This window comes from Saccoglossus kowalevskii, chromosome 13 (genome assembly GCF_978046115.1).
Source record: "Saccoglossus kowalevskii chromosome 13, keSacKowa6.1, whole genome shotgun sequence".
Lineage (NCBI taxonomy): Eukaryota > Metazoa > Hemichordata > Enteropneusta > Harrimaniidae > Saccoglossus > Saccoglossus kowalevskii.
Window position 1 is genome coordinate 2,757,830 of NC_140653.1, and position 27,236 is coordinate 2,785,065.

Consider the following 27,236-nt stretch of genomic DNA (forward strand, 5'->3'; position numbering starts at 1 on the left):
TAGTACTTGTTTAATTATTTGGTTGTACAGCCCGCAAATTACGGGACATGATCCCCATGAATTGCGATAAATAAATGCTGATTGTGTTGAATGACGGACGTCGGGACCGTTTGGAGAAATAAATTACGGTCGGTAGACATTTCAAACAAATGAAATTATTAACGAAAGACGAGATTTTTCTAGGTATTTACGGTCATACGGTCATACCAAATATATACAAAATTGACAAATACACAAAGAGGTGTAATAGGAGGTCATTTTTATTTTAGCCTTAGAAATATTTTCTTTCACTCAGTCCACGTCCATGCGTGGGAATTCTATTTAGCTTCATGGTCCTTCGGCTTGACTTCTGCTTGGGGGGAAACAACAATAATTATACAAATCGTAAACTCAACACAATCAGGAAAAGAAACCCAGACAACCATGTTGTACTTCAGTTGAATACATTTTGTAGCAGTGCGTCACGTCAGAATATTGTCTAAAATAAAATATTCAATCCCAGCCAAATCTAGGTCAAAGGGTCAGATTGCGTGCATATAATTATAGATAGTTAAAACAAAAAGTATTTGAACTTTTGACGGTTGTTCAATATCTATGCACAGTTACTAAACTAGTAACCGTGATCTATGAAAACCAGAAAATTTTTAGTAATTGTTGCACGGTCGAAAATAAAACGGAAATTGACCGGTCAAAAGCGGAAGCGGTCAAGAGGTTTGGGGGAAATGAGTACAGTACTTCTTTGTTTGATGTAGCGATGCTGATGCCACATTGTCTCCATAATGAGGCCACAATGAAGCGAAGCGATAATCGCCTAACTTTTTAAGGTCGCGACATTGAAGCGATGCTGAAGCCATAACAATGCCATAATGATGCGATGCTGAAGCGAAGGTGAAGCTGAAGTGAAGCCAAAGCTTCCGCGAGAACTGTACTGTAGGTGTCATTGTGCGATCCTGGGCGGCATTGTGTAACCCTGGGCGGCACTGTGTAACCCTGGGTGGCACTGTGTAACCCTGGGTGGCACTGTGTAACCCTGGGTGGCATTGTGTAACCCTGGGTGGCATTGTGTAACCCTGGGTGGCATTGTGTAACCCTGGGTGGCAGTGTGTAACCCTGGGTGGCAGTGTGTAACCCTGGGTGGCATTGTGTTACCCTGGGTGGCATAGTCTTACCCTGGGTGACATTGTCTTACCCTGGGTGGCATTGTCTTACCCTGGGTGACATTGTCTTACCCTGGGTGGCATTGTCTTACCCTGGGTGGCATAGTCTTACCATGGGTGGAATTGTCTTACCCTGGGTTGCATAGTATTACCCTGGGTGGCATAGTCTTACCTTGGGTGGTATTGTCTTACCCTGGGTGGCATTGTCTTACCCTGGGTGGCATTGTGTTACCCTGGGTGGCATAGTCTTACCCTGGGTGACATTGTCTTACCCTGGGTGGCATTGTCTTACCCTGGGTGGCATTGTCTTACCCTGGGTGGCATTGTCTTACCCTGGGTGGCATTGTCTTACCTTGGGTGGCATTGTCTTACCCTGGGTGGCATGGTCTTACCCTGGGTGGCATGGTCTTACCCTGGGTGGCATGGTCTTACCCTGGGTGGCATTGTGTTACCCTGGGTGGCATTGTCTTACCCTGGGTGGCATTGTCTTACCCTGGGTGGCATTGTCTTACCCTGGGTGGCATTGTCTTACCCTGGGTGGCATAGTCTTACCATGGGTGGAATTGTCTTACCCTGGGTTGCATAGTATTACCCTGGGTGGCATAGTCTTACCTTGGGTGGTATTGTCTTACCCTGGGTGGCATTGTCTTACCCTGGGTGGCATTGTGTTACCCTGGGTGGCATAGTCTTACCCTGGGTGGCATTGTCTTACCCTGGGTGGCATTGTCTTACCCTGGGTGGCATAGTCTTACCCTGGGTGGCATTGTCTTACCATGGGTGGCATTGTCTTACCCTGGGTTGCATAGTATTACCCTGGGTGGCATTGTCTTACCCTGGGTGGCATTGTCTTACCCTGGGTGGCATTGTCTTACCCTGGGTGGCATTGTCTTACCCTGGGTGGCATTGTCTTACCCTGGGTGGCATTGTCTTACCCTGGGTGGCATTGTCTTACCCTGGGTGGCATTGTCTTACCCTGGGTGGCATTGTCTTACCCTGGGTGGAATAGTCTTACCCTGGGTGGCAGTGTCTTACCCTGGGTGGCATTGTCTTACCCTGGGTGGCATTGTGTTACCCTGGGTGGCATTGTGTTACCCTGGGTGGCATTGTCTTACCCTTGGTGGCATAGTCTTACCCTGGGTGGCATAGTCTTACCATGGATGGCATAGTCTTACCCTGTGTTGCAGTGTGTGTGGTTTGTAGTGATGTGTTAGTTTTTAAGGGACTTGGGAAAAATTTTGATTTCCTAGTTTTTATGTTATTTCATGAATATGTATAGGCAAATTCCATTGCATTTTGCCCTATTAAATATAGTGACGATGTTAGTATACTTTTTCATTATGTTGGTTACTTGGTAGTATGTATATATCTCCATGGATGTAATGATAAACATCCTAAAAATATATTGATTATTTTTATTACAGGCTGTTGGAAATCGTGATGCCCTCGCCAAGTGTCTGTACAGTGCCTTGTTTGATTGGATTGTTTTACAAGTCAACCATGCTTTGATGTCACACTATGAAATGAAAGCTGATCACCATGTAAGTATCTCCCTCCTAAGTGTATATTATCAGCTGTGACCCATTTATGTCATGGTAGTATAACTTAATGGATGTCGTGATCTCAAACGTTATTTATAAAATCCTATAACATTACTCATCGTAACATAGTCCCCTCTCATTTCTTAAAAGCAATTTTGTGTTAAATTTGTCTTCACAAGATGAGAAGATTGTGATAACATAAATAGTCAGGATACACTGAAGTCATTTAATGGAGTCTGAGTTATATACAAGATGTGTTGCTGTCAAGAATGCAAATAATTGAATGGTTAAAACAGAAAACTATCGTATAATCTCTTGAATATGCATCTTTTTTTGAACATTTCAATCTTTCCTGATGCCAAGATTAGAGTTTAGGTTTTCTGTAGTTATTGATGCCTATTCAAGAGTACGATGTTAATTTATTGTGGCTAGAGCGTGAATCAGTAAACTGTGAGAACTTTGACAGTGAGTTGTTATCGCCTTAAAAAAGTGTAAAATTTTTCTTCAATGCTCAGTTTATCTTTCAAAAGCAACTAATTTCTTGATTAAAAAAAATCATGGCATTTTCCCATCAAAGATCACACTACAACATTGTCAAATCTCTCAAATCTGCTGAACTGTAATTAACATATTTAAATGGCTATGGTAATTTGAACATGTTGGCACCATCTAGCATTTTAATTGGTTATTTAGCGACCTATCATTGATAGAATAACACTCTGAGAACAGCTCACATTTATACCGTATAATGATTGTGATTTGAAAAATAAATATTAAGAAATTCTCCATTTGAATAAGAATACATACGAAGATTAAGAACTTATTTTCAAAAATACAGCAGTTATATTAGAGCAGTACGTGTTGAGAGAATTTCTGACACATCTTACAGTACTATGATATCTTTATCGTATTCTTATTACCTGTATTGACCTGGTCTGCTTTTGTAGCAAAAATATTTGAAATAAACTAGTATATGACTTAACATATGGAATCCTGAAAAATGTCTGTATTGTGTATTTTTATATCAATAGATAAGATTTCTTGTCTCATTCAGGTAGGGGTATTGTTAGTTGCTGTATTGAAGCAGTCCAAGAACGTGACCTTAAAGTTTGTGCATGCAGACCAGTGTCACAGTCATGTCTAGACCAATCTCAGTCATACATATATCATCAATAAATGTACTTGTCTATTGGTTTCACGATCAAATTCAAGATGGCTGAATGGTGGCCATTCAAGTATATATATTGTTCCTGAACAAGATCTTGGTCATGTATGAACAGATTTCATTCAAACTTGATACATTGGATTTTATGTGACCTTGATACATATGATTTTGTTTTTCAGATTGGATTTAAAATGGCCGACTCATGCCCATTTTGTTTTAATGAAAAGTGATCCCGAGCCATAACTCTCCAATATGGCCTGACTGATCATGTTAAAACTTTGTATGTACATCATGTCACACATATGTGCCTCTATTTGTTTAATGATTTGATTCAGGATGGTTGAAAAGCGGCCATTTTAATGTTAAATATTGATCTCTCCCATTATGGAACTGGATCTTGGTTGTGCAGAAACAGATTTTGTTTATGCAAGTCATATTATTTTTCATTTTGAATTCTGAATGTCTCAAGCTATGTCTCTGATGTTCCCTGAAGTGTTTTCCTAAATCTAATAACTGACATGGACTATGTAATACAATTACTTGTTATTGTTTTGTTTTTGTTTATGCGTATTGTAATATTTTAAGTGTGGGTAATACATGATTGTCATTCCGAAGCCCAACACTAATTATTTTAAACCATCTGAAAGTGGATTTTTTGAGTAAATTGATATCACTGTTGCATTTGTGTAAATGAGTTTTGGTGGAAGATACAGAAATAAAAATATATCTAGTATACATTAAACAAAATTTGTTATTCATATGCTTTTTTATTGATGCAATTCTAATAGAGTAAATACAGTATTTGGCATCCATTACATTCATAGCAATGCAATAAAAACTAGGTCATTCAAATAAAACTATTGGATACAGTACTGTACATTTGTAGTGAAACAAATGACATACACTTGTTTATGATGGAGATTTAACTCCTGAAGCTATGTAATGTGATTAATATTGACAGTTTTACAGTATGTGTGCTATGACCTTAAGTGACCTTTGTTCTCTGGATCGGTGCTATGTGTAGCATGTTACAGGAATATAATACTGTGGTATTGTAATTTAATCTCTGATACAAGTTATGTTGTACATTGCTACATGTTAAGCCTTAATAGTGTCATATTTCCATGTCTATGTTGATTGTATCAAAAATATGGTGTGAAAATCTTGTGATGCTTGCACCATCTCATTATGACGTCTGCTTGCACCATCTCATTATGACGTCTGCTTGCACCATCTCATTATGATGTCTGCTTGCACCATCTCATTATGACGTCAGCTTGCACCATCCTCATTATGACGTCTGCTTGCACCATCTCATTATGACGTCTGCTTGTACCATCCTCATTATGACGTCTGCTTGCACCATCTCATTATGACGTCAGCTTGCACCATTTCATTATGACGTCTGCTTGCACCATCTCATTATGACGTCTGCTTGCATCATCTCATTATGACGTCTGCCTACACCATCCTCATTATGACGTCTGCTTGCACCATCTCATTATGACGTCTGCTTGTACCATCCTCATTATGACGTCTGCTTGCACCATCTCATTATGACGTCTGCTTGTACCATCCTCATTATGACGTCTGCTTGTACCATCCTCATTATGACGTCTGCTTGCACCATCTCATTATGACGTCTGCTTGTACCATCCTCATTATGACGTCTGCTTGCACCATCTCATTATGACGTCTGCTTGTACCATCCTCATTATGACGTCAGCTTGCACCATCTCATTATGACGTCAGCTTGCACCATCTCATTATGACGTCTGCTTGCACCATCTCATTATGATGTCTGCTTGCACCATCTCATTATGACGTCAGCTTGCACCATCTCATTATGACGTCTGCTTGTACCATCCTCATTATGACGTCTGCTTGTACCATCCTCATTATGACGTCAGCTTGCACCATCTCATTATGACGTCTGCTTGCACCATCTCATTATGATGTCTGCTTGCACCATCTCATTATGACGTCTGCTTGCACCATCTCATTATGACGTCAGCTTGCACCATCTCATTATGACGTCAGCTTGTACCATCTCATTATGACGTCTGCTTGCACCATCTCATTATGACGTCTGCTTGCACCATCTCATTATGATGTCTGCTTGCACCATCTCATTATGACGTCTGCTTGCACCATCTCATTATGACGTCAGCTTGCACCATCTCATTATGACGTCTGCTTGCACCATCTCATTATGACGTCTGCTTGCACCATCTCATTATGACGTCTGCTTGCACCATCTCATTATGACGTCTGCTTGCATCATCTCATTATGACGTCTGCTTGTACCATCTCATTATGACATCAGCTTGCACCATCTCATTATGACGTCTGCTTGCACCATCTCATTATGACGTCCTCTGATTGATAGTTACAATGGCAATGGCCAACTTAAATCAAGAATTTTGTTTAAAAGTTTTGTATGATAATTGTAAGATTCTCAAAGATTTGGTACATTTATATGCTACTTAAAAAGATAATTTGCATAATAATAAGTTTTAGCTTTTTGTTTACATGAATCTTGGTGTGAAATGGATCATATTTCTTATTGATATTTTAGAGGAGATCTATGGCATTCATATTTTATACAAGTATGGCTTTTAACATCTCATTTGATTTGGTAGCAAATGTATTGTATTGCTAATTTGCATATTATATCCAATTACAAGAGCTTATTCTAATGTATTTAAGATAGTGATAGGAAAAAATAAGTACAATGTAATAGTTTAAATTTTGAATTTAATTCACTGAATTCTTGTAATTTCAGAAAAAGTTTTTTTGTGGGATTTGGCCATTTCTCGTCAATTGTTTTTTGTATGTTTTTAGTCCGCATAGACAAAGATGAGAACTTTTTGCATCTGTGTGTGTGTCTCCATCTGTATCTCGAACCAATTACATTACACAAATACATCAGGCATCTTGGCATACATATTCACGTCTATTCATTTTTGGTCTGCATCAAGATAGCCGAATGGTAGCCATTCATCAAAATCAAGCATTTCTGCCATTATGGGATACAAATATCATACAACATTTTGTTTTTCAGATCAAATTTAAAATTGCCGAATGGTGGCCATTTTGTTTTAGTGAATGCAGTTTTAGAGCCATATCTCTGACATGCTTTGACTGATATTGTTCAAACTTTATATATTTCTTAAACTTGAGAACTCACTAGAACTATGTAATGCAATTTTTGAATTTTATAATTCTAGTCTATGAAATTGGGTTTGGGAATGTGACTCCTATAAATACCATCAAACCATGGTTACTAGAAGTAAATTTGTTCCAATGTAAATTAAAAAAATTGCAATATAATGTTATGCATGTTTTTGAAACACTGATTTTTTACCCAACTTCCTTAATTACCCCCTAGAGTAATATGGTTTCATTATATACACTTAGATGAATTATATGTTAGCTCATGTCCATGTCTTGTTTTACTTTTAGGGTCAGTCAATTGGTGTTCTGGATATTTTTGGTTTCGAAGACTTTGGAAAGAATAGTTTTGAGCAGTTTTGTATCAACTTTGCCAATGAGCATTTACAGTATTATTTCAACCAGCATGTCTTTCGATTTGAACAGGTATGGCTCCCTCTAGTGTTTAGTTACATGAAACTTTTGTTTCCATTTTGATCTAATTAAAAAATAAAGGCGTTTACATTCATACTAGAGTCATCTCTCAATGCTAAACATGTTTTAGATTGCTTAACTTTTACTCAATGAATTACTAAAACTATAAAAGGTAATTCCTCTTCTTTTATTACTTTCTTTCTACTAAATTTTGTATCTAAATGACACCCTTATTTACTGCATGTTTACTTGTTTTTATTGTTTCACAGGAAGAATATGCAAGAGAAGGCATACATTGGGATCACATTGATTTCATTGATAACACATCCTGTTTGAATCTCCTGTCCAGAAGACCCACTGGGTTATTTCATGTTTTAGATGATGATTGCAAGTAAGAGATTTTTACTACACTTACATTAGAGTAGTAATGGCAGTGTTAAAAAAAATCCTAATTATTTGTATCTTTTTTTGCAGTTTTCCACAGGTTGATACGGATGGGCATAATCTGGTAGCTAAATTTGACAGACTTCATCATACTCATGAAAGTTTTGAACTGCCACAAGTCAAAGAAGCATCTTTCATTATTGTTCATTATGCTGGTAAAATTAAATATCAGGCTAAGGTAAGGACTGTATCATGGACAGTTATGATATGTTAGGTCGCTATGATATGAGCCTATCATATGTATTCAAATGATATGAGCCTATCATATGTATTCAAATGATATGAGCCTATCATATGTATTCAAATGATATGAGCCTATCATATGTATTCAAACGATATGAGCCTATCATATGTATTCAAACGATATGAGCCTATCATATGTATTCAAATGATATGAGCCTATCATATGTATTCAAATGATATGAGCCTATCATATGTATTCAAATGATATGAACCTATCATATGTATTCAAATGATATGAGCCTATCATATGTATTCAAATGATATGAGCCTATCATATGTATTCAAATGATATGAGCCTATCATATGTATTCAAATGATATGAGCCTATCATATGTATTCAAACGATATGAGCCTATCATATGTATTCAAACGATATGAGCCTATCATATGTATTCAAACGATATGAGCCTATCATATGTATTCAAACGATATGAGCCTATCATATGTATTCAAATGATATGAGCCTATCATATGTATTCAAACGATATGAGCCTATCATATGTATTCAAACGATATGAGCCTATCATATGTATTCAAACGATATGAGCCTATCATATGTATTCAAACGATATGAGCCTATCATATGTATTCAAATGATATGAGCCTATCATATGTATTCAAATGATATGAGCCTATCATATGTATTCAAATGATATGAGCCTATCATATGTATTCAAATGATATGAGCCTATCATATGTATTCAAATGATATGAGCCTATATGTATTCAAATGATATGAGCCTATCATATGTATTCAAAGGATATGAGCCTATCATATTCAAATGATATGAGCCTATCATATCCACATGATACAAGTCAATCATATGTCATATTCACACGATATGAGCCAGTCGTATTCACACGATATGAGATGGTCAAAGGTCATATTCATATGAGACAGTCATTTATCATTCACACAATATGTGACAATCATTTCATATTCACACAATATGAGACAATCATATGTCATATTCACATATGAACCAGTCATATGCATTTGATATGAGTCTATCATATGTCATATGAGCCAGCCATAAGTCATATTCACATGATATAATATGGTAACAAATTATAGTAAATATATAGGCAACATTCAGTAGGATTAAATGCTATGTGAACCAGGCATAGTAAATATATAGGCAACATTCAGTAGGATTAAATGCTATGTGAACCAGGCATACAGTCATATCTTGGCTTTGTGTCAAATGATTGTCACATGGATCTAATTGGTTATTCACCTCTCCAGTCACCGCTTAAATTATAGTGTGTATTGGTTTGTAGGAATTTCGTGAAAAGAACAATGATTTAATGAGATCTGATATAGTAGCAGTATTAAAGAACAGCAACATGTCTTTTGTTCGTGAGCTAATTGGTGCTGATCCAGTTGCTGTCTTCCGATGGGCTATTGTCAGGGCGTTTTTCCGGAGCTGCAATGCTTTTATGACTGCAGGCAAACAGTACAGGAAACGGGGTGGTAAGTTGAAAGATGTGTGTGGTATATAAAACATGTCTTATAAGATAACATTGTTAGGTACAGTTGAATGGTTGGATGACTTTCACTATACTATACTACACATGTATTAAATACTGTCACCATACACTCTATTTTTTCAATATTAATTAAATCTGGACTGGCACCCAATTTCATGGCCAAACTTTCTAAAAAAACTTTGGAATGTTTGAACTTGTAAAGGAAATGTTGGATTATTTTGAAGGGAATCAAGACATTGACATTTTAACCATGTTCTACGTGCGCCATTGGAACATCATTTTGACCAATAGCATGAAAGCAGCTCACCTTAAAACACTGATAAGTTTTTGCCAGTCGCTAGTAAATATTCAGTCAGAAAATGTACTTTTGAAATTATTGTGTTTGTCTTTGATTGAATATACTGCTAGAATGATCTGATCAAAAACACAGTGCGAAATTTACATAGAACAGAAATCAGTGTCAGACTAGCAGCAGTGTCCTAACGTTGAATTGCAGAAAGGTGAATTCAAGTGGGAAATCTTGGCCATCAACTCTATGTCTTTGTGAATATCATCACATCAAAGGCTGGCAGGCTAGATTCATGATGCAAATTTGCATGCATTTTACTGCAAAAGTGTTTCTACTTGAATCACACCAAAAGATTGTAATGGTGGGACTTGCCTCTTTAAAGACATACATTGTTCCCACTTTTTAGGTAAACCTAAGTCACCATGGCCTATGCAACAGCGGTCACGAAGTCTACCGAGTGAAGGCAACGCATTTGGGTGAGTTAAACTGCAGTTTCTTTCATGATTCCTAATACAATATAACACTTGTGTATCCCACTATCAGTATTCAACAACCACCCTTTAGGTCATGCTGCCTGTGCACTAACACAGTACTACAATTATAGACCAGCCAGAGAAAATATTAGTCACTCAAACATTTACTGTCAAGATTTAACTGTTTTTGGCAACCAATGTCAGATACTTTGCCTATGTCACCGCAACAATGCAATGTTAGAAATATTTAGATATCTTCCAAAATGTTACTCTTAGCTTTAATTTCATGTTCTACTATACCTTTGTACCTTGTCAAATAAAACTAGGCGTATGGAGAAAACTACATCTGATACTCATTTGTGGTCTTTCTCTTTCTTTCTGTATCTATTTTATGGTGTCTATCTATCTATCTATCTATCTATCTATCTATTTATCTATCTCTCCCTTTCTGCGATATAGGGATATGTTTCGTGTTGCTCAGTGCTACACTCTACTCAGAAAGATTAAGTAAGTTAATGATATTACTCATAGATCAGTAGATCATGGATGCATGCTATATGCTTGCTGGCTTTCACTCTTATATAATGCATTCCTTGTATCCTGTATTTTCTCCTTTATAGTAACTTCATTCTCTCTGTCTTGAATAAAACTTTAAACTGATTTGTCTGCATTGGTAATACTTTTCTTGGTTAATTGCACCACTAAATTTTAGCATCTGAGCATCTGCAAGTATTGTGTCCAATGTCAAAGCAGAGAAATGAATATTATCATTCTGTTTATTGCATTTTCCATTTGTCATTATCATCTTCTTCATCATCATGTTTATATTATTTTGCTATTTTTCATCAATTTAGTAAAAGTGAACTTGACCTGCATGTTATTGAGCCCAGCATGAATCAGAGCATTCACACTACCACCACATCACCGCAAACTTCACCTGGCCGTCTGTCACCAAAGAAGCGCAAGTCCCAGACCAACGAGGGCTTGTTGAGTATTGCGAATGAAGGAAGCGGCAGTGTATCGCCAAGCCGATATCGCACGATTTACACGGAGGAGTTTAAAAAAGCAACTAAAGTCATGATGTATGTTTCTAGAGAGCACTCATTAATCATCTGTTTAATTTTCTTGGAAATGGATATTAATCAAAGTATGTTGCTGGTATACGGATCAGCAGAAATGCATTTTAGTCGCTAGAGGGCAGTGTAAAGAAGTTGTGAAACTACATTTGTATTCTGCTTTACTCAGTGCATTTGAATTGTGTGTATTGTATATGAAAAATGAAATGACTGCTCCAAATACAAAAATATTGTTTACTGGTTCTGAGTTGTAAAAAATAAAAATAGTGAGATGATGCACCCCTTTTTGCCTTCAATTTATTGTTTTTATTTTCTTTTATTCCCACTATGAACCTTTTAAATATTTTGTGCTGACCACAGTGAAATCTATTTTTTAAACATTTAAAAATGTCCCTGCATGCAAAGTAATTTCTACCATTCAAAATCGATAGGCAGTGTTCAATTATTTGTTTTGAAATTAAGAAGATGGAAATACATGTACATGTAATTTCACAGTAAATGACACATTTTTTTAATTTTGCATGTTTTGTCACCTTAGGAAAAACAAATCATTCAAGCCTTCATCTGGCCCTGCCAAGGTAAGCAGTATCTTCTCTCTGAAATATGACTAAAACATCAGATGCTCATTTGTGGTCATGTGATCTCATTAATATGCATAACTGTAATAACTTAAGTACTGTTGCTTATAGAAACATGGTACCATTACTATAAGATTGTTGTAGAACAAGATAATTGACAAAAATATGAAGTCATCATTTATGTCCTGATTTCATTAAATATTTATAATTGTTATACAATGTCCACAACAACCCTGATCACTGCTCTATTAAAGCTCATGTACTTAAATGTAAATAATGTCTATGATCAAAATAAGACATATTGCAATGATTGTTCATATAATAAATGAAATTTTTGTTTGCACTCTTCTTTTGGACACATACTAATATAGTAAATACAGTATTCTTTATTTGTACTTTATGCCTCCGATATCCTCAGCTCACAGAAGTTATTTCTAAGGTTTATTTGATCCTGTATTACAATATGAATCTGATTGTATTTACATTGTTTATTTCAAGAGCTGGGCTAGATTACATGAAGGCTTCTTGTTTCATTAATATTTCTTATTTCTGCTTCATATGTCTCCTCAGCACACTGGGATTCTGTCTATGGTTTCTTTAATTTATGTTTCTCTTTTACTAGAATTCAGTTCTAAGTTGGTACACACAATATTTTGAGATGCATCATGCAACTTATCTGATCAATTTGGCTGGCAGCCATTTTGGTGATAAATTATTGTTTACTTCAATCTCTGTACATGTACATTTTCAGGGACTTAAGGATTTGAAATCTTTTAAGAAGTTGGTACGAAGGAGTCTTCACAGTGTTCGAAATTCTTCTAAAAAAGTCCAGACCACTGTAGGATCACAATTTCAGGTCAGTTTATACATTTGATTTCCTGTATTCACCTTATTACCATGTGATCATATCTAATATTCACCTGATTACCATGTGATCATATCTAATATTCACCTGATTGATTACTATGTGATCATATCTAATATTCACCTGATTACCATATCATATCTAATATTCACCTGATTACCATGTGACCATATCTAATATTCACCTGATTACCATGTGACCGTATCTAATATTCACCTGATTACCATGTGATCGTATCTAATATTCACCTGATTACCATGTGATCATATCTAATATTCACCTGATTACCATGTGACCGTTTCTAATATTCACCTGATTATCATGTGACCGTATCTAATATTCACCTGATTACCATGTGACCGTATCTAATATTCATCTGATTACCATGTGATCATATCTAATATTCACCTGATTACCATGTGATTATATCTAATATTCACCTGATTACCATGTGATCATATCTAATATTCACCTGATTACCATATGATCATATCTAATATTCACCTGATTACCATGTGACCGTATCTAATATTCACCTGATTACCATGTGACTGTATCTAATATTCACCTGATTACCATGTGATCATATCTAATATTCACCTGATTACCATATGATCATATCTAATATTCACCTGATTACCATGTGACCGTATCTAATATTCACCTGATTGCCATGTGACCGTATCTAATATTCACCTGATTACTATGTGACCGTATCTAATATTCACCTGATTACCATGTGATCGTATCTAATATTCACCTGATTACCATGTGACCGTATCTAATATTCATCTGATTACCATGTGATCATATCTAATATTCACCTGATTACCATGTGATCATATATAATATTCACCTGATTACCATATTATCATATCTAATATTCACCTGCTTACCATATTATCATATCTAATATTCACCTGATTTTCATATTATCATATCTAATATTCACCTGATTACCATATGACCGTATCCCATATTCACCTTATTACCATATGATGTAACCATGGAACTATAAACCACAGGTATAACAACGACTTTGTTTCCTTTGAACTATGATAGTTGCCGCGATGTTGAATGTTTATTTTGACTGTTTATTTCGTCGCATTAAAAAATAAGCTGATTTACGCAAATGATCGTTTATCTCCGACTATCGGTCATTTTCGGAGTCAATTGGGCGACTTTGGGAGATTACGTGATCGAGTTGTTTCGGTTATAGCATAAAAAAACAATGGCGCCAAGACAAAAACACAGATAAATGAGTGACATTCAACGGGAAAAAAAACACATTGCCACTTCTGGCGATCGAAGGGAAACACAGAATAAGTTGGGATATCTTGACAACAAACAGCATACCAAACCCCATGTTTCGCAAACTTTCGCAACCTTATTTTTTCGAGGGTTGAAAAAAACAAGAAGTAATCTAAAAACGACATTGAAAATTATGAAAACTCGCTAAAACTCTGACCCATTGCATGATTTCCGGTACACTGAAGGTCACCCTGCAGACCGACTTGTTTGCACATGCGTAGTGAACGAAATATTTTACTGCGCAGATATGAAATTTTTTTTTGAAGTTTTCCGTTTCCAGCAAAGCGGTTGATACGGGCGTATCGGCGGCAACTAACATGGAGTATGACTAATGTTGTGGAAACAAAAGCGAAAGCACTGTAAGATAAACTAAGACAAAGGTTTTTTTAATCCTCTTAGTTTCGTTGTTCTTCCGGGGTTTATAGTTCCATGATGTAACCAAGACATAGGTGTCACTACAACATTTGATTGTTCCCTATTCACAGATATCACTGAGTAAACTAATGGAAGCACTGAATCATGCGAATCCATTTTTTGTGAGGTGTATTAAGTCAAATTCTGAGAAAGAACCATGCCAATTGGATGAAGATCTTTTAATCCGACAGCTGAAATACACTGGAATGTTGGAAACAGTCAGAATTAGAAGAGCTGGTTACAATGTCAGACTAACATTTGAGGTGAAATTTTATAGAAATGTTTTTGTTAGTTGTTTTTAACCCTTTGATCATAAAAGTCTACATTTGTCACATTTCACAAAATAAAACAAATTTCATATATTCAATTGATACATTGTACCCATTATTGTACTGTTTTCATGAATATTACTCATAATAATTTTATAGCATGCAATGCCTTCTTACATCGTCTAAAACACAGTTTCTCAAACTCAATGTAAACATACTCCCTCACAATCCTGTGCATGATTCTATTGCAGCTTTTCAAGTCATATATCTTGTAACAGTGTGTTTTAGATGCTGTCTTTGTAATAGCTCTTGATTCCATGTGTTCATTTCTTTGGTGTATTCCATCTCTAGCATGAATTGATGTGTTTTGACTTTTAAACGTTGAGTTTCTCATAACTGTAGCATTATAGTAAAAAATATAAAAAAAATGATCTATTATATTTTCAGCCCTTATTTTCAGTATTGCCAAAGAGTGCGCAATTCAATACATCCTGGCTAGATCTGCTAATGTATACAAGGTATAGCAATGAATAGACATATTCTTTATATGTCATATTATCTTTTACAGGAATTTTGTCAGCATTATAAATTTTTGCTACCGCAAGAATTTGAAATTTCAAGAGAAAAATTGCAAGATTTTTTAATAAATATGGATTTAAATGAAGAACATTACCAGATTGGAGAAACAAAGGTAAATGTCGTGATTTTTTTTAGCAAAACCTGATGACATTTAGTGCTGCAGTGTTTCCTCCAGCATGAGTGATCACACCAATTTCTGGACGTACCCTCCACTATTTCTTAGTGCTGCAGTGATTTTTGAATAATGTTTTCTAGGTAGTAATTTCAAGGAATTACTGATTCCATTGTACTTGCAACTATATACATGATTTGTGGCATATTTCACTCGTAAATGCTGTATTTTCATCCCGAAATCCATTAAATCTTTGTTGTTGTCTTCTGACCTGCAAGCTCAGAAGTGGCATCATGAGCATTACCTAACTATACGTAATTTACAAAAGTACCTGCCCATTGCTGGAGTACTCTGATGACACTACCAAATATTTGCAATGCAATTGGTTTTTGATGCAGTTTTTGAAAAAAAGATTGTGCTTGGCTTATGTTTGTATCGCATAATTAATCCTGCTACATGCAGTGTTCCTTTATTATCAGCATGGTTTGGTGTGTATGTATTTCTCCAGCTATGCCCCCTCCCCCTATTATGAAATGGTAGAGTCTTAGCCCTCTGTGTTGAATATTTTGCTAATGTTGATGTTGTACAACTATGAGGGGAATGTTTCATACAACAATGTTATGTCAATAGTCAGATTACATCTTGAAAACAAATGTGGCCCCCATTTAGAGTTTAATAATAATTGCCTAATATGGACTTCCTGTGTGAACCTGACTTGTGTTTATTACATGTGTACATGCTGCCTGCATTATTCTACTAATTGTTTGCTACCTGCCTGTCTTGCTACGTTGTCTTGCAGATTTCACCACAAGTGGTTGTCTTGCTACGTTGTCTTGCAGATTTCACCACAAGTGGTTGTCTTGCTACGTTGTCTTGCAGATTTCACCACAAGTGGTTGTCTTGCTACGTTGTCTTGCAGATTTCACCACAAGTGGTTGTCTTGCAGATTTCACCACAAGTGGTTGTTTTGCTATGTTGTCTTGCAGATTTCACCACAAGTGGTTGTCTTGCAGATTTCACCACAAGTGGTTGTCTTGCTACGTTGTCTTGCAGATTTCACCACAAGTGGTTGTCTTGCTACGTTGTCTTGCAGATTTCACCACAAGTGGTTGTCTTGCTATGTTGTCTTGCAGATTTCACCACAAGTGGTTGTCTTGCTACGTTGTCTTGCAGATTTCACCACAAGTGGTTGTCTTGCTACGTTGTCTTGCAGATTTCACCACAAGTGGTTGTCTTGCTACGTTGTCTTGCAGATTTCACCACAAGTGGTTGTCTTGCTACGTTGTCTTGCAGATTTCACCACAAGTGGTTGTCTTGCTATGTTGTCTTGCAGATTTCACCACAAGTGGTTGTCTTGCTACGTTGTCTTGCAGATTTCACCACAAGTGGTTGTCTTGCTACGTTGTCTTGCAGATTTCACCACAAGTGGTTGTTTTGCTACGTTGTCTTGCAGATTTCACCACAAGTGGTTGTCTTGCTACGTTGTCTTGCAGATTTCACCACAAGTGGTTGTCTTGCTACGTTGTCTTGCAGATTTCACCACAAGTGGTTGTCTTGCTATGTTGTCTTGCAGATTTCACCACAAGTGGTTGTCTTGCAGATTTCACCACAAGTGGTTGTCTTGCTACGTTGTCTTGCAGATTTCACCACAAGTGGTTGTCTTGCAGATTTCACCACAAGTGGTTGTCTTGCTACGTTGTCTTGCAGATTTCACCACAAGTGGTTGTCTTGCTATGTTGTCTTGCAGATTTCACCACAAGTGGTTGTCTTGCTACGTTGTCTTGCAGATTTCACCACAAGTGGTTGTCTTGCTATGTTGTCTTGCAGATTTCACCACAAGTGGTTGTCTTGCTACGTTGTCTTACAGATTTCACCACAAGTGGTTGTCTTACTACGTTGTCTTGCAGATTTCACCACAAGTGGTTGTTTTGCTACGTTGTCTTGCAGATTTCACCACAAGTGGTTGTCTTGCTACATTGTCTTGCAGATTTCACCACAAGTGGTTGTCTTGCTACGTTGTCTTGCAGATTTCACCACAAGTGGTTGTCTTGCTACGTTGTCTTGCAGATTTCACCACAAGTGGTTGTCTTGCTACGTTGTCTTGCAGATTTCACCACAAGTGGTTGTCTTGTTACGTTGTCTTGCAGATTTCACCACAAGTGGTTGTCTTGTTACGTTGTCTTGCAGATTTCACCACAAGTGGTTGTCTTGCTACGTTGTCTTACAGATTTCACCACAAGTGGTTGTCTTGCTACGTTGTCTTGCAGATTTCACCACAAGTGGTTGTCTTGCTACGTTGTCTTGCAGATTTCACCACAAGTGGTTGTCTTGCTACGTTGTCTTGCAGATTTCACCACAAGTGGTTGTCTTGCTACGTTGTCTTGCAGATTTCACCACAAGTGGTTGTCTTGCAGATTTCACCACAAGTGGTTGTCTTGCTACGTTGTCTTGCAGATTTCACCACAAGTGGTTGTTTTGCTACGTTGTCTTGCAGTTTCACCACAAGTGGTTGTCTTGCTACGTTGTCTTGCAGATTTCACCACAAGTGGTTGTCTTGCTACGTTGTCTTGCAGATTTCACCACAAGTGGTTGTTTTGCTACGTTGTCTTGCAGATTTCACCACAAGTGGTTGTCTTGCTACGTTGTCTTGCAGATTTCACCACAAGTGGTTGTCTTGCTATGTTGTCTTGCAGATTTCACCACAAGTGGTTGTCTTGTTACCCTTTCTTGTTTGTATTACTTTGGAAAATGTTTAAACATTATTCTTTTGGCTCACAGGTATTTTTCCGGGAAAGTGAGCGCACAAAACTCCAGGAAATGTTACACAAGGAAGTACTGAGAAGAATCATGTTTATACAACGAAGGGTTAAAGCTGTGTTGAAGAGAAAGCGCGATCAATTACTACAAGCAGCTACCATTACGTTGCAAGTAAGTATTTCTGATTACATCTCAATCACTGACTTGGTTTTTCCTGACATTAATATATAGTTTTTATCACATAAACAGTTATTTAATGTTAAATGACTAAAATGTCCTATTATTCTTCTCTTGATGTGTTTTTTTACTCAAAATGTCATTTTTTAGCTTCGCTGTCGACTTTGTCGAGCGGAGCTTATCATATGAGTGATTGTTCGTCATCGTCTGTCGTCCGTTGTCCGTGTCAATGTTTTACTTTTTCGATTTCTTCTTCAAAACTATTAGCCTGAATGCTTTGATACTTGGTGTATATGTACCTTGGGTAGACCTCTTTTAGATTTGTTCATTTCATGATGATATCTTCAATTCTCTAATTTTGGTGAATATTTTTGTCATTTTTGGTAAAAAGTGATATTTTCGACTTCTTGTTAAAAACCGCATGTCCAATTGCTTTGATATTACATATATAGGTACTACATGTGGACCTCTCTCAGATTTGTCTATTTCATGATGATATCTTCAATTCTCTAATTTTGATGAATATTTTTGTGATTTTTGGTAAAATGTGATATTTTCGACTTCTTGTAAAAAAACCACAAGTCCGATTGCTTTTATATTGCATATATCGGTACTACATGTGGACCTCTCTCAGATTTGTTCATTTTGTAATGATATCTTTAATTCTCTAATTTTGGTGAATATTTTTGTAATTTATGGTAAAAAGTGATATTTTCGACTACTTGTTAAAAACAGCAAGTCTACATATTGTTTATTTTCTAATGATATCTTTTGATCTTTAATTGAAATGTGCATTGCTAACAGCGGAGCTATCTCAGCTGACTGGTTTTTGGTGAAAAGTGATATTTTTGAATTCTTGTTGAAAACAGCAAGTCCCATTGCTTTGATACTATACATATTGTTCATTTTTCTAATGATATCTTATGTTCTATAATTGAAATGTGCATTGCTAACAGTGGAGCTATCTCAGCCGACAGGCTGCTTGTTTATAAAAATTACCAAGATTGTGTTATGAAAAAAACAGAATGTACATACACATAATTGTTAAAGTAATACAGTAATGTAATTTGACACTAAAACTTTTTAAAAAATTACAATGCAAAATGCTCACTATACTAATTTGTTATTTTACAGAGCACAGAAGTGAATTATTAAATTCAAATCAAAAGTTTTGTAGAAACAAGTATTTTTCAATTTGTTCCTTCTTACCATTTAAAAAAACCTAATTGGTTAGCCTTCAGGTGACCCATGAATTTATGGACCGGTTTGTAATATGAATAAATTGCTCTCACATAGATTCTTATTTTCACAATTATAACAATAAAATGTGTTATTCTGTTGTTGTTTACAGTCTGGTGTGCGAATGTTCCTTGCAAAGAGACAGTTGTACAGACTGAAGGAACAAGACATGGCTGCCTGTATCATCCAGTGTTCCTGGAAAACTTACAAACAGAGAAAATATTATCTTAAACTGCGTACTTGTATCGTATGGTTGCAGTCAATGTACAGAGGGCGCTGGGCTCGATTAAAGTAAGTAAGACGTACCAACCATTTGAATGGAAATAAGTAAATACAGGACTGCGAATGTATTGTTTGGTTGCAGTAAATGCACAGAGGGCGCTGTGCTTGGTTGAAGTCACTGGTATGTGAATGTTCATTATCAAGTTGGCACATAGAAGATATATTCCTAATGAAATGAACGTGTTTTCATATTGATTATTATTTGATAGCTTATTTGATATTTATTTTTGACAGATGTGATGAACTACGGAAAATGAGAAGAATGTTAGAGGAGGCAGCAAGGCAGCGACAGTTAGAGGAAGAGATGCAGAGGATAGAAGCAGAGAATGAAAGAAAGAGAAAAGAGGACGAAGAAAGACAGCTGAGACAGAAAGAAGAAGAAAATGAAAGAAAAAGACAAGAAGAAGAAGAAGAATTAAAACAGCTGGAAGTGTTGAGTGATGAGGGTGTCTTAACTAGGGATTCATCTCGAGAATTGGACGATATTGAATACATTGATAAAGAAATGGGAAATTTATCAGATGAGTAAGTAGTTATCAGTAATTATGTGTCTTTTGGCTTCAGATAAATGCTGGCATGGCTATTATGGGTGTACATCAAATTGATTTAAGCTAGCATGACCATGCCATAACCGACCTATGTTTGTTTTCTGCAGAAGCAGTGGTGTTATTGAAATGGGTTCCTCAGAATCTGAAGAGATTCTTGTAGAAGACGATGTGCATATAGAGTTAGACACTGGTGGTGTGGATGAAGGAACATCTCAACCAGTCTTAATATTCTCCAAAAGTCCTCCTTCAAGTTTGCCAGAAATACAAACAACTAGTACGCCTTTGAAAGAAAGTGACACCAGTATAGATACTGGGTTGAAACGTTCTCTATCAGTCACTTCACCTACTATTAGACATTTTGTAGATGAAGAGGATGACAGACCTAAGTCAGGCTCCATTAAGTAAGATATTTGTTGACTTCTCAGTATCTAAATATGTATTTCTTATTTAATTGAAAACATGCTGAACTATTGTGCATACTGTAAAATGTTTTATTTTAGCTGGAATTAATTTTCGCTGAAAAGAGTTTTTGGGTGTTTTGTTTGGAATTTAATAAGATGAATGTAAAATATAGGAAAAAAAGTTATATTTGCTGGATTTTATTTTCACTGAATCATTCCTTTAGCAAAAATAACGAAAATTAATTCAAAGTGAAAATAAAGTATTTCACGGTGCAAATGATTAATTAACAGGTCAGGTTGTGTTTTATATGAGTATAATTTTTTTATAAATTATTTCCTCTTTTCACAAGTGCACGCTGATAGAAGTACATATACTGCTGAATAAAAAGTTGTATATGAATAGATACACCTTAATTTAAGTAAAAAATGGTAAAAAAAGTATGTGCATAAATAAGGTGCATGTTGATTTATATCTACACCTTGATATAACACTCGCACAAAACAAATATGTTAGTTTGGTGTTCAGTGAATACATGTGTTTGCATATAGGGTATCTGAGATGGCAAAGGCATACCAATGTGATATTAAAAAGAAGATGACAACACCAGATAGAGTTATACCACGGCCGGAAAGAGTTGCTAGTATTACAAGCAGAATGACAAAAGAACCAACTGAACAAGAACAGGAGGTGAGAATTAAACACAATTCTTATGCTACTCATTTAACTACACAAATTAAGGTTTTCTTTTAGCTGACTTTTAGCATAAAATTATATAACAGTATACATTTGGTGTAGTTGTATATCAAACACTATCACTATGTATAACCAGACATTTTAGACAAACTATATTATTAGCTCCGCTGTCGACTTTGTCGAGCGGAGCTTATCATATGAGTGATTGTCCGTCGTCGTCCGTGTCAATGTTTTCCTTTTTCGACTTCTTCTTGAAAACTAAAAGCGTGAATGCTTTGATACTTGGTGTATATGTACAGTACCTTGGGTAGACCTCTCTTAGGTTTGTTCATTTCATGTTGATATCTTCAATTCTCTAATTTTGGTGAATATTTTTGTAATTTTTGGTAAAAAGTGATATTTTCGACATCTTGTTAAAAACTGTAAGTCCGATTGCTTTGATACTATACATATTGTTCATTTTCTAATGATGTCTTCAGTTCTTTAATTGAAATATGCATTGCTAACAGCAGAGCTATCTCAGCCGATAGGCTGCTTGTTTTATATTATCCAGGCTGGTTGGAGAATACATCTGAAAAGCAAGGACCTGTTTTGAAAAACAATTTAAATTAGCATTTTTGCACAGAATAGTTTTTGTGGTTACCCTGTCTGTATCTCCATTCCATAATTCAAAAACCAATCATTGCATTTCCATAAAACTTACCTAAGTTGCATTATAATATTCAATGCTCAGTGTTTCCACCGATATCTCATGTATTAAATAATCATATGATTTCAATAGATGATCTTGGACAATTGCAAAAACTTGAATAGTTTTAGGTGTTATAATTTGGGCACATTAATTACCTTATTTGCATATCAATTTAGTTTTTTAGCATTTCCATCGATAACTCAAAAAACCAAACATTATTACAGTTATTTCAATTGGTACACAGTTGCCCAGGAATAATGCACAGACCTTAATACCAATACCTAAATTGCTTAATAATTAATCGATTGTCAGCTTTTCCATTGATATCTTGAAAACTAATTATTGCATTTCAATAAGACTTGATACATAGGTGCCTGCAAAAATCCTTAGTCTGGGATTCAAATTTCTACATTCTAATTTAACTAATTTGCATAATTAGTCAACTTCCACTACTAAATGAAACTGATATATTTAGTTTTCAATAAAAGTAACCTAAGATGACTGTTTGCCAAAATTTTTCTTGTGCAATTAAAGTTGTTTTCTGTGCCTTTAATAATTGGTGAAATATTACATGTCTATTGTATTATTTACAGCTCAAGCCAGAAACAGGGAGCAAACCAAAGATTCCACTTTCACCAGTCACTGCAATGACTTTTGAACATGCAATACAGGACTGGGACACTGATGAGGATAGCGACCATGGCAAAAAACCTGCAGTACAGCCAGAAGAGATGCCACGAAGTAGACTTTTCTGGAGACGAAGGAAAGCGAAAAAACACAGTGACCCTGGTAGTGGCGTTAATCAAATCACTAAGCCCAAAAATAAGACCAAGGGTTTGGCTGAGCGCAGAGATATCATAATAGAAGGGTCGAACATTGCAAGGGCATTACCGTTAGCAGGTTTTAATGTTACAAGTACGTCACAGTGGAGGTATCCAACTAATAAACTCATCAGTGAACCAAGTGATTTGAAACAAATGGATGACTTCCTCAGTGCCAAGGTGAGATTTAAATATATTGATTTTTGAAGAATGTTTTATATGCTGTCTTTATATAGTTGGATATGTTTGAATAGTGTCGCATGTTACTAATTTGAGTAACTGAAAAATTGTTTTAATTTGTAGAGAAATGAAATCAATCAGAACAGTGGAAAACGTGACACAATAGTTGATAAAGTCTTTAAGAAGGCCATGCAAGAATACCATACAAGTCTGGTTACGACGTATTCTGTTGCTATGCAGGTAATCTATTTGTTAAAATCATTATGTTTATGTGAAATTTTTCGGTGAGAATACAATGATATAATTGTCAGATACTATAAGGTAATTGTGTGAATATTGTAAAGTATACATGAACGGAGTTTAGTGGTCGACCGACGCATAGGGAAGGTTGTTACTGTATAACCTGAATACATACTTTGATAATTTTATTAGTCCCCGCTCGGACACAGTCCAAAAATGGGGACTTATGGATTGATCTCTGTGCGTTCGTGTGTTTGTATGTGTGCGTGTACATCCGGACATGTGTCTTAGATATGCCTGGACCAATTACATGCAAACTTCACACATACATAATATTATACATATGTACATCAATTTGTTTCACGATCTGATTCAAGATGGCCGAATGGCAGTCATTTTTGTACTTAAAAATCATCAAAATCAAGCATCTCTCAGCCGTTTACAGATGGATATTGTTTAAACTTGGTATATACATTAGACATTTTGGGACCTTGATGCAAATCATTTCGTTTTTCAGATAATATTCAAAATGGCCAACTGGCGGCCATTTTGTTTTAACGAATGCGGTTCTAGTGTCATATCTCTGACTTGCTTCGACTGATTATGTTCAAATTTTAAATATTAGTTATACGTACATCATGTCATAGATATACAGACATATTGGTTTGATGATCCTATTCAAAATGGCCGAATGGTGGCCATTTTTTTGCTTAAAAAATCATCAAATATCAAGCATTTCTGGCATTTATGGATGGACTTTGTTCAAACTTGGTACATACATTAGACATTACGGGTTCCTGATGCACATCATTTTATTTTTCAGATCGGATTCAAAATGGCTGACTGGCGGCCATTTTGTTTTAATGATTGGGCTTCTGGAGCCATATCTTTGACATGCTTTGACTAATCATGTTCAAATTTTATATATTCGTTATGCACCATGTTATATATATATATATATATAGACATGTATTCAAAATGGCTGATTTTGAATGCTGTTCCAGAGCAATATCTCAATATGGACAAGTATTGTTTTGACGATCAAATATAAAAAATCATATTCCTGACATGGTTATATTCCAGCTATATTACTATAAACAAAACTATATATCTTCAATTTGATAACTAACGGGGACTGTGCCATGCATGGCTTATTAATATACACCTTTTCCTTGCATGTAATAATGATAGATAACAGCCTGACTAGATTACATTTTGTTACTGTTAACTTAGCTCTATAATGGATTGCGTAATCCCTACTCTGTAATCAGTCAATCATTATACTGCTGTAAACAAGGAATTACGTTTTTTTTATCACTTCTGATTATAGTAATTCAGTATTAACAATTAACATTTAAGCCGTGATTTCTGTTTGATACTTGTTCTCATTTGACTATGGAACCCCAGCTAGAATGTTTTGTTTATGATAAATGTGTGTATATATATATATATATATATATATATAGTTAATTCTTATCATTATCTCTATCTAGGATGGTCAGACTGTTGCATTGAAGTACAAAGATTTAATCTCAAACTTTGAGTCTGTATTGGAACATGCATCTAGACTTGAGAACACAACTGCTCAATTTCCTATCATCATGGGTGTCAATGCATTTAGAGGTTATCTTGATGAGTTTATGCAAATTTACAAACCTGGTGAGCAGCCAACCCACTCAAAGAAGGTAATTTTATCATGTTTAACATTTATTGTAAACTATTACTGTAGTTATCCTGGTCCTGAACATGGAAAATTTACAACACGCAGATCAAACTGCGACAGGGAATAGAACGGCAAATGAAAACATACAACAGAAATAATTGAACAATATGCAACATTAGAAGTAAAACAAAAATAATGTATTGCTTATAATGTGACAAATAAACCACAAATAATAAAAATCAACAGTGAAGAATCATTTGAATATGGATTTTATTACAAGTGTAAATTGAGGGGTGAGTGGGTGTCCGGGCATGGGCTCTTACCCAGACAACTACTGTATATGCTGCTTTCAATTGTTATGGTTTGATGAAAACATCAAGGTAGCAAGAGGGAATAAACAAAAATACTATTTATTTTAAATCTCTGATTATGTTACATTATATTGAATTTTTATTTACCTTTAGTCACAATTTACTGTGCACATTTGGTATGGAATTTACTGTGCACATTTGGTATGGAATTTACTGTGCACATTTGGTATGTAATTTACTGTGCACATTTGGTATGTAATTTACTGTGCACATTTGGTATGTAATTTACTGTGCACAATTGGTATGTAATTTACTGTGCACATTTGGTATGTAATTTACTGTGCACATTTGGTATGTAATTTACTGTGCACATTTGGTATGTAATTTACTGTGCACATTTGGTATGTAATTTACTGTGCACAATTGGTATGTTATTTACTGTGCACATTTGGTATGGAATTTACTGTGCACATTTGGTATGGAATTTACTGTGCACATTTGGTATGGAATTTACTGTGCACATTTGGTATGTTATTTACTTTGCACATTTGGTATGGAATTTACTGTGCACATTTGGTATGTAATTTACTTTGTACATTTGGTATGGAATTTACTGTGCACATTTGGTATGGAATTTACTGTGCACATTTGGTATGTAATTTACTGTGCACATTTGGTATGCAATTTACTGTGCACATTTGGTATGTAATTTACTGTGCACAATTGGTATGTTATTTACTGTGCACATTTGGTATGGAATTTACTGTGCACATTTGGTATGGAATTTACTGTGCACATTTGGTATGGAATTTACTGTGCACATTTGGTATGTTATTTACTTTGCACATTTGGTATGGAATTTACTGTGCACATTTGGTATGTAATTTACTTTGTACATTTGGTATGGAATTTACTGTGCACATTTGGTATGGAATTTACTGTGCACATTTGGTATGTAATTTACTTTGCACATTTGGTATGGAATTTACTGTGCACATTTGGTATGGAATTTACTGTGCACATTTGGTATGGAATTTACTGTGCACATTTGGTATGGAATTTACTGTGCACATTTGGTATGGAATTTACTGTGCACATTTGGTATGGAATTTACTGTGCACATTTGGTATGGAATTTACTGTGCACATTTGGTATGTAATTTACTTTGCACATTTGGTATGGAATTTACTGTGCACATTTGGTATGGAATTTACTGTGCACATTTGGTATGGAATTTACTGTGCACATTTGGTATGGAATTTACTGTGCACATTTGGTATGGAATTTACTGTGCACATTTGGTATGGAATTTACTGTGCACATTTGGTATGTAATTTACTTTGCACATTTGGTATGGAATTTACTGTGCACATTTGGTATGGAATTTACTGTGCACATTTGGTATGGAATTTACTGTGCGCATTTGGTATGGAATTTACTGTGCGCATTTGGTATGTAATTTACTGTGCACATTTGGTATGGAATTTACTGTGCACATTTGGTATGGAATAGACTGTGCACATTTGATATGGAATTTAAACATTCCACCATACATATTTCAACATATCAAAGGGTCTGGAATTAATTGTGCAATGCAATATGCCATCAAGTTTTAACTCATGCTATAATTGTTCAGTTTT

General features: G+C 35.6%; 1 protein-coding gene across 2 annotated transcripts in view; it reads left to right on the plus strand.

Moving 5' to 3' along the window:
- Nucleotides 1–27,236, plus strand: part of LOC100374531 (unconventional myosin-IXb-like) — a 106,898-nt gene that overhangs the window by 40,533 nt on the left and 39,129 nt on the right. The window contains exons 7-26 of one of the 2 annotated variants that reach the window (XM_085506862.1): nucleotides 2,579–2,695; nucleotides 7,326–7,460; nucleotides 7,718–7,839; nucleotides 7,923–8,070; nucleotides 9,417–9,609; nucleotides 10,322–10,391; nucleotides 10,848–10,895; nucleotides 11,243–11,470; nucleotides 12,003–12,042; nucleotides 12,794–12,898; nucleotides 14,704–14,895; nucleotides 15,470–15,592; nucleotides 18,371–18,520; nucleotides 19,878–20,056; nucleotides 20,282–20,572; nucleotides 20,703–20,996; nucleotides 21,546–21,684; nucleotides 22,975–23,382; nucleotides 23,506–23,622; nucleotides 25,116–25,307. In XM_085506862.1, the coding sequence (XP_085362988.1) occupies nucleotides 2,579–2,695; nucleotides 7,326–7,460; nucleotides 7,718–7,839; nucleotides 7,923–8,070; nucleotides 9,417–9,609; nucleotides 10,322–10,391; nucleotides 10,848–10,895; nucleotides 11,243–11,470; nucleotides 12,003–12,042; nucleotides 12,794–12,898; nucleotides 14,704–14,895; nucleotides 15,470–15,592; nucleotides 18,371–18,520; nucleotides 19,878–20,056; nucleotides 20,282–20,572; nucleotides 20,703–20,996; nucleotides 21,546–21,684; nucleotides 22,975–23,382; nucleotides 23,506–23,622; nucleotides 25,116–25,307 (3,291 nt within the window). The remainder of the gene's footprint in view (nucleotides 1–2,578; nucleotides 2,696–7,325; nucleotides 7,461–7,717; nucleotides 7,840–7,922; nucleotides 8,071–9,416; nucleotides 9,610–10,321; nucleotides 10,392–10,847; nucleotides 10,896–11,242; nucleotides 11,471–12,002; nucleotides 12,043–12,793; nucleotides 12,899–14,703; nucleotides 14,896–15,469; nucleotides 15,593–18,370; nucleotides 18,521–19,877; nucleotides 20,057–20,281; nucleotides 20,573–20,702; nucleotides 20,997–21,545; nucleotides 21,685–22,974; nucleotides 23,383–23,505; nucleotides 23,623–25,115; nucleotides 25,308–27,236) is intronic. The other variant, XM_085506863.1, reaches the window with a different exon arrangement.